The following is a 14,538-nucleotide window of genomic DNA, read 5'->3' on the forward strand; positions in this document are numbered from 1 at the left end:
AGCCCCTCCCGACCCGGCGCGCAGAGCCGCAGCCGCGGTCCGGCCCCTCCACGTGCCAGCGGACCCGCCCCCGCCCTGGCCCGGAACGCCCCTCTCAGCCACCCGCCTCCAGCGAGTGGGGTCGCGGGCTCGCGCGTTGCCCGCGCCCCCTGCCGCCTCTCCCGAGCCCGGGAGGCGGCCCCTACGCTGACCCCGGCCGGGCAGGGCCCGCTCCCTCGGAGGGGCCGGCGGGCGGAGCAGCGCGGAGGGCACCGCCCTCGGCCCGCCCGCCTAGGAGGGGACGCGAGCGGGAGGCCGTGCCAGCGGCGCCCGCCCGGGGCCCGCCGCACTCTGCACTCGGCCGCCCGGGCTGCGGGGACGGGACGGCTGTGGGCGCGGGCTCCGCGGGCCGGGAATCGAGCCGGGCCAGAGCCCGAGCCGCGGCGGGAGGCCAGAGGGCTGTGAGCGGAGATGGCGGCGGCGGCGGCGGGGGCGGCGGCGGGGGAAGGGATGGAGCCGCGGGCGCTGCAGTACGAGCAGACCCTGGTAAGTGAAGCCAGCAGAGCCCTGAGGAATGTGCTCCCGGACCGCTGCTCCCAGTTACCTGTGGAAGCGACGAGGTCCGGGGGTCTAACCTAACCCCGTCCCGCCCTCTGACCTGGGGAAACTGAGAGCCTGAAGGGCTAAAAGGTGGAAAGCTGCACGCAGGTCTCTAGCTGAGACTGGGGGCCTGCACAGGACAAGGACTTCAGGTGCTTGCCCTAGTTGTCCTTCTCTCTGCTACCCCCCAGCAACGTTTTCCTTGCTTCTCCCCACCACCACCTGGGGCCAGGGCTCAGCACCCCACTACCCCTTCCCAGCACTACTCACATCCTTGAACATTCTCTCTCTCCACTGTATCTCCACCATCCAAAGACGTTCCTTCTGTCTCTACTTTGTGCATGGCACGTGCTAGAAAGATGATCAGACCCAAACCCAGCCTTACCGCTGGAGTAGCTGGCAACCCAGCATGGGTAGGAATCCTTCAGTTGATTCTTTGGGGGGGGGGAAAGGTTACCTGCTACCCTGGGAGACAGGAGCTTTGCAGGAGGATGGGTCAAGCAGGAATGAGTGTGGGAATTGGGACCTTTGTCCAGGCTGACTCTGGGTGTCCAGCCCCTACCCACCCCAGGGCCAGCCCTCAACATCATTAGAAGCAGGGGTCCTGGGGATCTGAGCTGACCCACAGCCACCACTGTAACTTCAGTGTTTGAGAAACCTTTTGCCTCTGCTTGTGTCACTGCAGTGGGGGACCCAAACTCTAGGGAAGGGAGTGGGCCCTGTAGCTCCTTTTTATCAGTGTGGGCTGGAATTTGCCCAGGAAGGAGGCAGGGAAGGAACTTCTCCAGGAGGAGGGGGCCTGGGCTGTATCTGAGGCAGGGAGGTGCCCAGTTGTAAGAAAGAGTGACTGGATGAAACAGGATGACAGGGAGAGGTGGCAGGGTGGGGGTGGAGCAAGGGGAGAAGGGTAAGCCTTTGCACAGCCTGGGACGTGTCTGCCAGTCTGCATGGGCCAAGAATGGGGCATTGGTCAGGGTAGCCGGGCACCAGCCACTTCTTCTGCTGGTCTCTGTCTCATCTCTGGAACAGAGTTCTCAGGGTCAGGCTCTCTCCTGGGCACTCCCTGCTCCAGCCTCTCCCCCTGGTCCTTCCGATCCCTTTGTCTTTCTCTCACACAGACACCTCCCCCTCCTATGCTGTCTGCCTCTTATACTCTACTCTCTCTTCTCCTCCTCCCTTCTTCCCCTCGATCTCCTTTCTCTTCTGTGCCCCTTCCCCAGACTCCCCCCCCCACCCTTTCTCCTCTCTGGTTCCCTCTCCTCCCTTTCCTGCTATCACTCTCTCTTTCTCTCTGTGTATCTCTATCTTTCCCTCCCTCCACTCCCCCACCCCAAGCCCCAACAGGAGCCCTTTGTGTCCCGAAGCTCTGCGGGTGGCAGCCGGAATCTACTCCTCCCCACCCCCCAAACACACGCCCAGCTTGGCAGGTCTAGCCACTGCTCGGCCACTCTCCCATCCCATCACCCCAGCATCCACAGTCACAGCCAAGCCATCAGCTTCTGCTGTCCCCTAACCCACCACGGGTCTCAGGGCAGCTCCAGAGTGGGGCCGAGGTCACCAAGTACTCTCTACCCACCCAGAGAGACTTTCCACTCCCAGCTGGGCTGACAGGCCGGGGTGGGAGTGGAGAACGGGGACAAGGGGATTAGGGTGGCTGGGAGGGGTACAGCTGAGTCGGTCACAGGCCAGAGGCCCAGCAGGAACGTGATAAGGATTGGGGCCCCGCCTGTTCCTAGGCCCAGCTCGGCTGCCCCCAGTTCCATGAGGCCCTTATTGTTACCCATGTGCCCTTGACCATCCCCTATTCTCTGACCTTCCCTCCTCCCACTTGCGCACTGCTTTAGGTTTTTCCATCTTTTCCTTCTCTGGGGCTTTCCCTCCCACTCCTCCTCTTTTGCTCCCCACCTCCCCAGGCTTGTGAGAAGAGGACCGATTATTCTGCCACCCCCAGAGCTGTGTCCCTGTACCTTGGCTGTCCCCATCACTCCAGCCAGAACAGCCCCCACAATCCACAGTGTGCATTGTTCCCACACCCCAAGCCAAAGTGGGAAACATGGGTTTAAAAAGGGGTACATATGGGGGGCTGGGAGAAGGGGAGTTGAAGCCCCAGGGGTCCTCCCTGCCTCCCCACTCTGCCCGTGTCTAACCCCCATCTCCCCTATTGCTCAGATGTACGGACGTTATACTCAGGACCTTGGGGCCTTTGCCAAAGAGGAAGCTGCTCGGATCCGCCTGGGAGGGCCCGAACCCTGGCGGGGTCCACCTTCCCCTCGGGCTCCCCCAGAGCTCCTGGAATATGGACAGAGCCGTTGCGCCAGATGCCGCAGTGAGACCTGGGTTGGGGCAGGGTATTTGGCTGAGCTGTGCCTAAGGGGACAGAGGCCGCTTGAGCTGCCCGGGAGGGGAGGGGCGGGGCGGGGGTGGGCTGGGGTAGGTATGCTTTGGTGCCAGCGTCCCTTTCTTCCCTTGCCTGCTCCCAGTCTGTACCGTACACTGCCATAAGTTCCTAGTGTCCAGGGTTGGTGAAGACTGGATCTTCCTGGTCCTGCTGGGGCTCCTCATGGCCCTGGTCAGCTGGGCCATGGACTATGCCATCGCTGCCTGTCTGCAGGGTGAGGACTAGGGCTGGTGGGGAAGGGCGGGGGAGAGCAAGCCTGCTTCCTTCATGCCGCACTTGTCCACTGACCACTTCCCCTGGCCGGCCTGACCGCCCTGTCTTCAAGCGTAATCACTGCCACTCCCTTAGGCCACAACTTCTTGCCACCCTGTCCAGCTGACCCTGTCCCCTACAGTGATCTTTGTCTCAGTGAATGCCCTCTAACCCCCTCCCCACCCCTTGTTCCCCTGGCTCTGTGCAGTACTCCCTGGGACAGCTGGTCACACCACTGTGTCCAGCGCCAGGCGGGGACTGGGTGTGCGCACCGGAGCGCCAATGATGTGTCCTCTTTCCACAGCTCAGCAGTGGATGTCCCGGGGCTTGAACACTAACCTGTTACTCCAGTATCTGGCCTGGGTCACCTACCCTGTCGTCCTCATCACTTTCTCTGCCGGATTCACACAGATCCTGGCTCCTCAGGCTGTTGGTACAATAGGAGAGAAAAGGAGGGTGGAATTGGGCCTCCTGAAACAGGCACATCCGGTGACTCTCCTGGGATTGTGCACCCCCCGCCCCAGGGTCCGGCATCCCCGAGATGAAGACCATCTTGCGGGGAGTGGTGCTGAAGGAATACCTCACCCTCAAGACCTTCGTAGCTAAGGTCATCGGGCTGACTTGTGCCCTCGGCAGTGGGATGCCCCTTGGCAAAGAGGTCAGTGCAGATTGGGGAATGAAGGAGTCCCTCCCAGGGGAGGATGAAGCCAGGCCAACATCAGGGTGTGCCCCAGCCCCACTCACCACCTGCTTCTACCTCCCAGGGCCCTTTTGTGCATATCGCAAGCATGTGTGCCGCCCTTCTCAGCAAGTTCCTCTCACTGTTTGGGGGCATCTACGAGGTAAGGGGGATGTTGGGGGAAGGTATAGGGGTGGGGTGGGCTGCTGAGCCCACGCTAATGCCAACTCCCCTTCCCACCACTCTTCGCCAGAATGAATCCCGGAACACAGAGATGCTGGCTGCCGCCTGTGCCGTGGGGGTGGGCTGCTGCTTTGCGGCTCCCATTGGAGGTGGGCAGAGAGGGTGAGCCCCAGCCCGGCCCTTGGGTCAGAGGCCGTGGGCCAGGCCCAGGCCTCAAGGGGCGCTCTCCCTGCCCCCACCCCCGCAGGTGTGCTATTCAGCATTGAGGTCACCTCCACCTTCTTTGCGGTGCGCAACTACTGGCGGGGCTTCTTTGCTGCCACCTTCAGTGCCTTCATCTTCCGGGTCTTGGCTGTCTGGAACCGTGATGAAGGTGGGGGAACGTGGTTCAGGAGGCGAGCCCTGAAATGGTTCAGATGAGGCGGGGCCCTGCAAGGCTGCACCCGCCTCCCTCTGCTGCTCTACTTCCCTTCAGAGACCATCACGGCTCTGTTCAAAACCCGGTTCCGGCTTGACTTCCCCTTCGACCTCCAGGAGCTGCCAGCCTTTGCTGTTATTGGGTGAGGAGCTGAGGGAGCTGAGGTGTGGGAGAGGAGGAGGTGAGAGAAGGAAAACCTCCTTTTATGCAGGCACTTCTCCCCTCTCCAGTATTGCCAGTGGCTTTGGGGGAGCACTCTTTGTCTACCTGAACCGGAAGATTGTCCAGGTGATGCGGAAGCAGAAGACCATCAACCGTTTCCTCATGAAGAAGTGAGTTGATTCTTCTTTGGGTTGTATGAGGGTCATTCCCTTGGTGGGGGGGAGGGGAGGCGTGGCAGCAAGTGAGATGGCAAATAGTGGCCCAGTCAAAAATGGGCAGTCCCTGGAGGAAATTGTCCAATGGTGTTTTCCAGACTGAACATTTTGACTTTTGTTTAAATTACCTGAAAAATACCACTTTTGAGTTTTTAGTCAGTGGCAGACGGCATTCTGGTTCAAAGACTAAGGCTTCCTGTAGGCTGTTGGGTTGGCCCAGATAGCAGTGCCCCCTGAAGAATGCTTGAGTCTTAGTTCTTCCTCCTGCCCTCGCAGTTGCGACCCCAAGGATTGGGAGCTGGGAGGCTTGAGACCTGATTTTTCTTGGGACTGACATGCTTCAGGGAAAGGGCAACCTGCTCCCTTGGCACTTTCGGTCAGCTTCATGAGTAACCCTAGCTTTCCCCAACAACACCTTCACTCTTAAGTCACCACAGAGAGACAGAGGCAGAAGCTGGAGGGTAAGGGGAAGAGTCACAGCTTTAGGGGTACCCACAGAGGGCTGGGGGATGGATTCTCCACTGCTGCTACCTACTTAGGTAGTGAGGAGCTGAAAGAAAGACATCAGATGGCCTGGATGGCCGTCACCTCAGGACCATTGTGTCATGAGCAGCAAAGGGGGCCTTTTCTCAGAACTGTGTGCTTTTATGTAAGAGCCAAGGCTCTGCTGTGACCTTAGCTGTAAGGTATGTGAAGGCACCCAAGCCTATCAGCAGCCTGAGGTTGGTATTTGATGCTGTGAAACCTACATCTCTTAGACGCCTGCTCTTCCCGGCTCTGGTGACTCTACTCATCTCTACTCTGACCTTCCCCCCTGGCTTTGGACAGTTCATGGCCGGACAGGTAACCCCAGGCAGAACAGGAACATGTACCTTTCCTTGGGATGTATCCCTTTGAAAGCCAATATCCCTTGCTTGCCTATGGGCCCCTTCCCTTTCCATCCTATCTGTCCCCCCAGACTGAGGCACCCTATTCACCTACAGCTCTCACAGAAAGAGACACTGGTCACCCTGTTTGACAACCGGACATGGGTCCGCCAGGGACTGATGGAGGAACTAGAGCCACCTGGAACCTCACAGGCCTGGAACCCGCCACGGGCCAATGTCTTCCTCACCCTGGTCATCTTCATTCTCATGAAGGTGGGGCTCCTTACATATGTATATCCAACACAGGCTTACTATGTGTCAGGCACTGCTCTAAGCACTTTCCATATGTTAACCCCTTTAAGCCTCACAACAATGCTATGAGAAAGGTACTAGTAGTACCCTTGTGTTAAAGGTGGAAAGTCAAGGCACAAAGAGGTTAAAAGTAACTGGCCCAAAGTCACACAGCTAGATAGCAAAGTGAGGAGCTGAGCCCAAGCCAACTGGTTCCAAAGTCCTCCTTCTCCTCACCTCTGGGGGATTCTGAGATAACTGGGACATTTGTGCCTGACTGATAAGCAAGGTAGGCTTCTGGGGTGGAGCTGGGGGCTGCCTGGGGCCAGGTGGCGCCTCTACCTGTTTGAACGACCTCCTGCCTGCAGTTCTGGATGTCTGCACTGGCTACCACCATCCCAGTGCCCTGTGGGGCCTTCATGCCGGTGTTTGTCATTGGTGAGTCCTCAGCTGCCTGTTCCAGCCTGCACCCTCTGGCCACCCCTTGGCCGTCCCCTCTCTGCCTGGGAGCGGGTTTTGGTCCAGCCCCAGCCCCAACCCCCACCCCCGCAGGGTAGTCCCCTGCCCTGAATGACCCCCCGGCCCCCTCCCCCACCCTCTGACCCTCTCTCTTCCTAGTATCCCTGCCCTCCCCCTCCACTACCTGCTTCTCTTCCCACCCCCCTCCCTGAAGGAGCAGCGTTTGGGCGTCTGGTGGGCGAAAGCATGGCTGCTTGGTTCCCTGACGGGATTCACACAGACAGCAGCACCTACAGGATTGTGCCTGGAGGCTATGCAGTGGTGGGTGAGTACTCTAGGTCTCTCTCCATCTTGATAAACCCCTATGGCTGGGCCATAGGGCCTGAGGCTCTGGCGCCCCCTGCTGGCAGAAACCAGGCTTCCCTCAGACGCAAAGGCCGACTCCCCAGCATTGCACAGGGCAGCCCTGAGGGTCCTGCCCAGAGTTGAGGGGTGGGGAGGTGTCATCTGGGGCCTGGTCACCCTGAGGAGACTGACGGTGGCTGTCCCCAGGGGCGGCTGCGCTGGCAGGAGCAGTGACGCACACCGTGTCCACGGCAGTGATCGTGTTCGAGCTTACAGGCCAGATCGCCCACATCTTGCCTGTTATGATCGCCGTCATTCTGGCCAATGCTGTTGCCCAGAGTCTACAGCCCTCACTCTATGACAGCATCATCCGAATCAAGAAGCTGCCCTACCTGCCTGAGCTGGGCTGGGGCCGCCACCAGTACGGAGGGCTGGGTGACAAGGGGGGTGCGGGTGAGGGGCAGAAGGCATCCTAGTACTCCGTCACACACACCCCCAGCAAGTGAGGCTGGGAGACCAGCCACCCTGCTGCCTCCTGACCAAAAATGCCCTGGTCCACTCCATGGGGAACTATGGCTGACCCACCTGATCAGAACGAGGACAGGGGGTGCTCCTGGGTCCTTCACCCTTGTCCCCATAAGCTCTGGGACCTTCCCTGTAGCCCTGGGATGGTAGTACTCCTGGCTGCCCTCCCCATACTGACCACAAAGAGAGTGCCTCTCTCGGCCCTCAGGCAGTACCGGGTGCGAGTGGAGGACATCATGGTGCGGGACGTTCCCCACGTGGCACTCAGCTGCACCTTCCGGGACCTGCGGCTGGCACTGCACAGGACCAAGGGCCGCATGCTGGCCCTAGTAGAGTCCCCTGGTGAGCCAGGAGGGGGGACCAGGAATGAGGGTCATCTCCCAGCATTGCTGCTCAGGAAGGGGGAGGGGTGGGAGCTCAGGACCAGCCTCCTTGGTTCCAAAGGCAGTAAGCCAGCAAACCTGGCTAGGATTTCCCCTGGGTATGTGGCCTGTATCCAAGGCCCCCCACTGGGTGCAAGAGAAGGCCAGTGGGTAGGAGGGCCTCTCCGCGGCTCCTGAGTCCTCCCACCTGTTCTCTCCAGAGTCCATGATCCTCCTGGGGTCCATTGAGCGCTCGCAAGTGGTGGCATTGCTGGGGGCACAGCTGAGCCCAGCCCGCCGGCGGCGGTACATGCAAGAGCGTCGAGCTGCCCAGACCTCTTCACCCTCTGATCAGGAGAGTACCCCCAGCCCTGAGACCTCCGTCCGCTTCCAGGTGAGGGGGAGGGCGTCAGGGCAGGGCCACCCAGACTTTGTAAATGCCGTCGTGTAGGCTGTATGAGAGGGTGGCGACACAGGGACCACAGGCTCCCCAACCCCTTCCCGCCTGTGCAGGTGAACACAGAGGACCAGGGCTTCCCTGCAGCCCGGGGCGAGACTCACAAGCCCCTGAAGCCCGCTCTCAAGAGGAGCCCCAGCAACACCGGGAACGTCAAGGAGAGCCCCACAGGTGAGCCCACCGGCTAGCAGGACGGAGCCAGAGACCGGCCCCGGAGACCCACGAGGTCCCTGCCCAGATGCATCAGGAATAGCAGCAGGATGCCTCTCCCCTGCCCTCCTCACCTCTCCTGGTCCTCTCCAGCAAAGATGGCACTGCCCTCAGGGCCTTGTGTTTGGGAACACAGGGAACATGGAGCAGGCTGGCATCGCCCTCAGAAGCCTCTTCTGTGGCAGTCCACCCCCTGAGCCCGCCTCAGAGGTGAGTGGTTGGAGCCTCTCCATCTGGCACTTTCTCTCCATCTGTCTCTGACACTGAGACCACCTCTCCGTTAGCCTGCAGTGCCTGCCTCCATCCTCCCTGCCCCTCTGTCCTCCTGGATGTCAGCAGTCCCTGCGGTGTGCCCTTCCTCCCAGCCCCACCACTTTCCCTCACCTCCCTCCTCCCTATAACATCAACTCCTCTTCTTTCTGGTTTGACTCTAACAAAGTTGGAGAAGTCGGGGAAATGTGACAAGCGCAAGCTGAAGCGGGTCCGAATTTCCTTGGCGGTAAGTTCTCCCTTTCCTCCTGTGGCTCCTCCGGAGCAGGAGACAGGGAGGGCCAGGCTGTAGGTGGGGCAAGCTTCCCAGTGCTGGAGAGAGACACTCCTTTCTCCCAGCCCCCAAGCTGTCAACCTTCCTTCCTCTCTCCTAGAGCGACTCAGACCTGGAAGGCGAGATGACCCCTGAGGAGGTAAGGTGTGACTGGACTCTAGACTCTGTTTCTTCCTGGTGTGTTCAGTCATCATCTTGGCTGCTGTCCCCGTGGGAGGGACTGTGGTGTAGGAAAGGAGGCAGGCTGACTTTCAGGGAGGTGAGAGCAGCTGTTGGCACCTCCCTAACCCTTCTAGTCTTGTCCCCTCAGATTCTGGAGTGGGAAGAGCAGCAACTAGATGAACCTGTCAACTTTAGTGACTGCAAAATTGACCCTGCACCCTTCCAGCTGGTGGAGCGGACCTCTTTGCACAAGGTAGGGCCAGAGGCCCAGGGCTACCTGGGCCCTCAGGAGCACAGGGTGGGGATCTAAGTCCTCCTACAAACTTGGACTCAAACCAGCGAGGGGAAAAAGAGACAGCAGAGAGTGGGCTCTGTGCTGACATGTTTTTCAAACATCGCTTCAAATGATGGGAGGCCAAGAGCCAGGGCCCCTTAGCCCCTTCCTGTCTACAGTAGAGCCAGGCATCATTATTTTCTGTGCTCAGCCTGGCGCGCGGGAACTCTGCACCAAAACAGCAACAAAGACAGGGCTGGAGCTGGGTGGAAGCCAGAAGGCCTCTGACCCTGTAGGGTCAGAGTGAGGCAGGAGGCTGCCAGCGCCTGAGGAGGCTGATACACTCACAAAGGAAAAAAAGGGTGAGAAACAGGCAGGAGAAGAGAATCTAATAAACAAGTGAACAAACATCCAAGTAGGACTGGGGACACTGCAGAGAAGAGATAAACAAAGATGAGAAGTGCCTAGCAGGGGGCGTGGAATGTCAGACCCCAGAAAGTCTGACTTAATGTAGGCCAAAGGAAAACTGGCAGGGACACAGGAAGAGAGCTAAGCTGAAGGGCAAAACAGCCTGCAGAAAAGCAGAGTGCAGATAGGTTGGTGACGGGTGAGGCTGATGCTCGTGGAGGGCAAGGGTTCTCTTTGCAGGACTGCCTCAGGCTCCCCAGGGTGAAGTGGCCAGCATCACTGGGCATCTTCCGGCCTCTCAGGGAAGGCAGGGAGCACAGGTATACCCAACAGGCTGCTCAGGCAGACACCAGGAGAGTTTAGCTAAATTGTTGACAGATTTAACATGCAAGCCTCTGAGGCATGGGGGATGAGAAGGAACACTCCCAAGGTCTGCAGTTTGTGCAGCTAGCTTAGACACCAGCTTTGCCCAAGAGCCAGCCTAGCCAACCAGCCAGCCAAGGAGGGCAGGAAGAACAGGGGACAACAACAAAAAAAGCAAAAGGTAACAGAAGAACTTATGAGCCTTTGGGTAAAGACCCCAGATCAAAATTGCCGTGCAACTGCAAGAAAAAAAGAAGACAGGCCTGTGAATAATATATCTGGCTTTTATTTAAAGCCTTTCTTCCTAAGACCTCTAAAGCTTTTCCATCATCTTACTTAATCCTCAAACATCGCATGATGATAATGAAAATGCTGACATTTTTTGGTGCCGGCTACGTGCCAGGCAGTGGGCTAAGTTCTTCACATGTTTAATTTTCATCTTCACAACCACCCTGTAAGATGGGTATTGTGATATTCTAGTTTTTATGAGGACATTGAAATTCAGACAAGTTAAGCAGTTTGTTCAAGGTCACACACCTAGTGGAGAAGGAAATGGCAACCCACTCCAGTATTCTTGCCTGGAGAATCCCAGGGACAGAAGAGACTGGTGGGCTGCCGTCTGTGGGGTCGCACAGAGTCGGACACGACTGATGTGCAGCAGCAGCAGCGGCACACACCTAGTAAGTAGCAGAACTAGGCCTGGAATCCAAAAGCCTGTGGATTTAACCATATTTATACATGGGGAAACTGAGGCAGTGAGGAGATCACTTGCCCAAGTCAGTATAGCAGTCAGGCCCAAGGGCCAGATTTCCCAGCCCTAGTCCCAGGATTCTTTCAGAAAGCCACACTGTCCCGCTCCCTGTTAATGCACTGTTCCTAAGCCTAAGAAGTCAGAGCAGGCAATGGCAAGCCACTCCAGTACTCTTGCCTAGAAAATCCCATGGATGGAGGAGACTGGTAGGCTGCAGTCCGTGGGGTCGCTAAGGGTCGGACACGACTGAGCAACTTCACTTTCACTTTTCACTTTCACAAATTGGAAAAGGAAATGGCAGCCCGCTCCAGTGTTCTTGCCTGGAGAATCCCAGGGACGGGGGAGCCTGGTGGGCTTCCGTCTATGGGGTCATACAGAGTCGGACACGACTGAAGTGACTTAGCAGCAGCAGCAAGCCTAAGAAGTACAGGCCTTCTAGTGAGCTCCCTGGTGTCTAATTAAATTAAAATGAAAAAAAATAAAAATAAAATGAAAAGGAACAACTAGATGTTTGTTACAAACTTAAAAATCAGAGGAAGAAAAGAAGCCTTTGAGGAACCAACCAACAAAAGTACAAAGAACTGAAAGCAGTAAGAACATAAAAATGAGAATTCAAACTGTCTTTGTAGGCCTGAGGAGTCAGTAAGTAGTCCAGTGAAGTGCAGGGAAAGAATATTCAAAAGGGAGAGGAATACACAGGAGACTAGTTAGGAACCTGTGCAAGTGGACACCTCATACCTGCGGAGTACCTCATTCATTCAGGGCCACCTGCAGAGCCCCAGTGGATAGAGGGACGGAGCGAGAGTGCCAGCAGGCGGCCAGCGGGCTGGACCTGAACCCCACCATGTGGCAGCCAGCTGTTTAACCCTGCCACTTTTCCTAGCCTCTCTGTGCTTCACTTTCCTTATCTATAAAACGGGATCATTGTACCTACGTCATAGGGTTTTCTGAGGATTAAAGTTAATAACATGTAAAGCACTTGTATCAGTGCCCAGCACATAGTAAGTATTCAATATCCCTTAGAAATCACTGCTGCTACCTACACTGAGAAGCAACCAACAGGAGATTTTTAAAGATTGTGTCACGAGGGAAGGGTTGAGTGTGGCAGAAATGGATGTTCTCAGAAAATGATGAGTGATCACGTGAGGCTTGACACTGGGGTGCCTGATGGCATCTGAGGCTGGAAAGACAGGCTGAGGCGGGTTTGGGAAGGGTCTTGTGAGCCATTCTGGGGAGTCTGGGGTCTAACTCAAGTTTGGGAAGGCTATTAGGATGGCAGAGCCAACTTCGGGGGGAAAGGAGGCAGAAAGCAGAACTCATTCCAATGTGGCAGCCCTATCCTGGTGAGGATGCTAAGGGAGTTTGGGAGAACAAGGATGTTCAGAAAGTCAACCAGTAAGGCTGAGTGGGACAAGTGTCTTGCAAATCTAAAAAGCATATAGTCTGCCAGAAGCTCACTCTGGTTAGAATTGTGGAGAACTGAAAATCAAGGGGAACTATTTAATAGGATCCTTGGGAGATGAAAGGGATTATTAAACCGTAAGAAGGCAAGACGAAAGGATTACTGAAACAGGAAATCTTATAACAATGTTTCCCTCCAAAGGCAGATGATGAAATTAAAGATAATTTGTAGCACACAGGATTCAAGTTAGATAGGAGGAGGAACTCGCTAACTAACCACAGGACAGTTAAGGCATGGAAGGAGCACAGGAAAGCGTATTCTAAAACTAAACTAGCTCCCTTTATGATTACTGTCGTGCCTCAGATGGAGAAAGTTAGGAAAGTCCTGGAAGTCCTTTCCTAAAGAATTTAGCAACTGTATAATAAAACATTTTTAAATTGTTAAGATGATTACAGTTAGTTCTGAGTAACTGGTACTCTAGAATCTGGGTTATTATTGCCCATTTTGATTCAAATATTAAGCCAAAAGGCTTACAAGTACACTCAGAGCAGTGCGATAAATGATAGGCCAAAAATTCCAGGAACTGCTGAGTCAGTAGAGTGTCTTTCAAGACATCTGGCCTGAGAAAATCCACTTAGAGCATGAGGGGAACTGCCTGACAACTTCTGAACCCTTGTTGATTACATCAGAAGGCCTGGGGGGAGGGTCCAAAGCAAGAAAAACATGGGGATGATGGGTGTGACTGTTGTCCCCCTGGACTGCAAACTACATCTCAGAAGGAGCCAGGATGTTAGCTGGGCGAGCAGAAAAGGCAAGCTGTATGCGAGATGTAGACTGCTGCAGGCCAAAATTAGAGGGGTATCAAAGCGGGCCAGCCCCACAAGGGCCCACGGGAAGCATGTCAGCCACAGAGGTGAGTTAGAGGTGGAGGATTCAGGGCCAGTACCCCTAGGGGGAGTGGGGTGTGTGTGGAACTTGGGTCCACAACTAATTGGACGGCTGCATAGGACGACAGGGGCTGTGCTCCTCCTGCATGGTGTGACTAGAAGTTGCCTGGGGCTGCAAGGCTACTTCTTACTGATGACCGTGAGCAAGTCACTTCAGCTCTGAGCCTCATGCTCCTCACCTGAAGAATGGGTATCATACTTACTTCTCAGCACACTACCGAAATTAAATGCCCATATAGGAAAAACCTAGCCCAGTGCCCGGCCAGTCACTGACGTCGGATTTCAACAGTTGTTCTCTGTCCTCCTAACATGGAATAAAGACGCCTTCCCCTGTTCTCTCCCCCATCAACGTAAGCAGCATCAGCATTCCCACTATCAAGTTTCTGAGGCTCAGTTACAGAAACGGCCTCATTATCGTTGCTTTTCCTCTGGTGGTCCTGTCCCCTTCCCCTCACCATCCAGGACACCCCTTCTACTGCCCACCGCCACCTCATTCTGGGTCCCTCTGGCCTGTAATGTGCAGCTGTCCCCTCACGCATCAAGTCCAATGTGTTTTCTCCCCACCCTGCAGACTCATACCATCTTCTCACTGCTGGGAGTGGACCATGCGTATGTCACCAGTATTGGCAGACTCATTGGAATTGTCACTCTCAAGGAGGTGAGATGATGATGGCCATCAGAGCCACTTCCCAGAGGCTCGGCGGCTTCTCTCTAGCCCACCTGGGGAAGCACTAGGGAGGCGTCTGAGTAGGGAGCTCCGAGTCCACATGTCTGATCCTCTTACCCTCCCAGCTCCGGAAGGCTATCGAGGGCTCTGTCACAGCACAGGGCGTGAAAGTCCGGCCGCCCCTCGCCAGCTTCCGTGACAGTGCCACCAGTAGCAGTGACACAGAGACCACCGAGGTGCATGCACTCTGGGGGCCTCGCTCCCGCCACGGCCTCCCCCGGGAGGGCAGCCCTTCTGACAGCGACGACAAGTGCCAGTGATCCCCTCAGGTGTGACCTGGGATGGCAGTGGCCGTGGCTGTCGGCCCAGATCCTGCGGCTCTCCTGTTCTTCCCACCATGGGAACACAGGAGCTCCAACCTCGCCTCCAGACCTGGGGTGCTAGCTTCTCCCAGCTCATCCTACCTGAAATCTGAGCCGGTGCCCACCTGCAGCAAAGTGTTCCCAGGGCAGGAAGGTCAGCACTGGCCTGGCCAGAAGGGGGTGGGTTCGCTTGACCCCTGCTCCTCCTTTGAGAGGGAAGGGGTAGAACTAAGATGGGTTTATACTGGAACCTCCAA

The 14,538-nt window shown here is 56.5% G+C and overlaps 1 protein-coding gene and 1 long non-coding RNA gene across 4 annotated transcripts; one reads left to right on the forward strand and one right to left on the reverse strand.

Moving 5' to 3' along the window:
• The first annotated feature begins 444 nt into the window (after positions 1-444).
• CLCN2 (chloride voltage-gated channel 2) lies at positions 445-14,414 on the forward strand. Of its 3 annotated transcripts, XM_055409052.2 has the most exons (24): positions 445-525; positions 2,749-2,905; positions 3,060-3,191; positions 3,534-3,662; positions 3,754-3,887; positions 3,994-4,071; positions 4,162-4,240; positions 4,339-4,464; positions 4,567-4,651; positions 4,740-4,841; positions 5,645-5,729; positions 5,870-6,025; positions 6,412-6,481; positions 6,717-6,827; positions 7,055-7,268; positions 7,581-7,714; positions 7,956-8,128; positions 8,248-8,362; positions 8,538-8,611; positions 8,841-8,900; positions 9,046-9,084; positions 9,256-9,360; positions 13,824-13,910; positions 14,045-14,414. In XM_055409052.2, the coding sequence occupies exons 1-24, from the start codon at positions 451-453 to the stop codon at positions 14,237-14,239; spliced, it is 2,715 nt and encodes a 904-aa protein (XP_055265027.2). In that variant the 5' UTR covers positions 445-450; the 3' UTR covers positions 14,240-14,414. The 3 variants fall into 3 exon arrangements, with proteins under 3 accessions (XP_055265027.2, XP_055265017.2, XP_088694690.1); XM_055409042.2 differs by having other exon boundaries at positions 447-525; positions 9,046-9,360; XM_088838564.1 differs by having other exon boundaries at positions 447-525; positions 6,723-6,827; positions 9,046-9,360.
• Positions 2,904-5,873, reverse strand: LOC129545224 (uncharacterized). The gene is made up of 3 exons (XR_008683681.2): positions 4,571-5,873; positions 3,974-4,493; positions 2,904-3,656 (listed from the first exon to the last, which is right to left on the reverse strand). It is a non-coding gene; the product is annotated as an uncharacterized LOC129545224 (long non-coding RNA).
• Positions 14,415-14,538: the final 124 nt, after the last annotated feature.

This window comes from Moschus berezovskii, chromosome 1 (assembly GCF_049115385.1).
Source record: "Moschus berezovskii isolate FMDL1 chromosome 1, NW_MosBer_1.0, whole genome shotgun sequence".
Lineage (NCBI taxonomy): Eukaryota > Metazoa > Chordata > Mammalia > Artiodactyla > Moschidae > Moschus > Moschus berezovskii.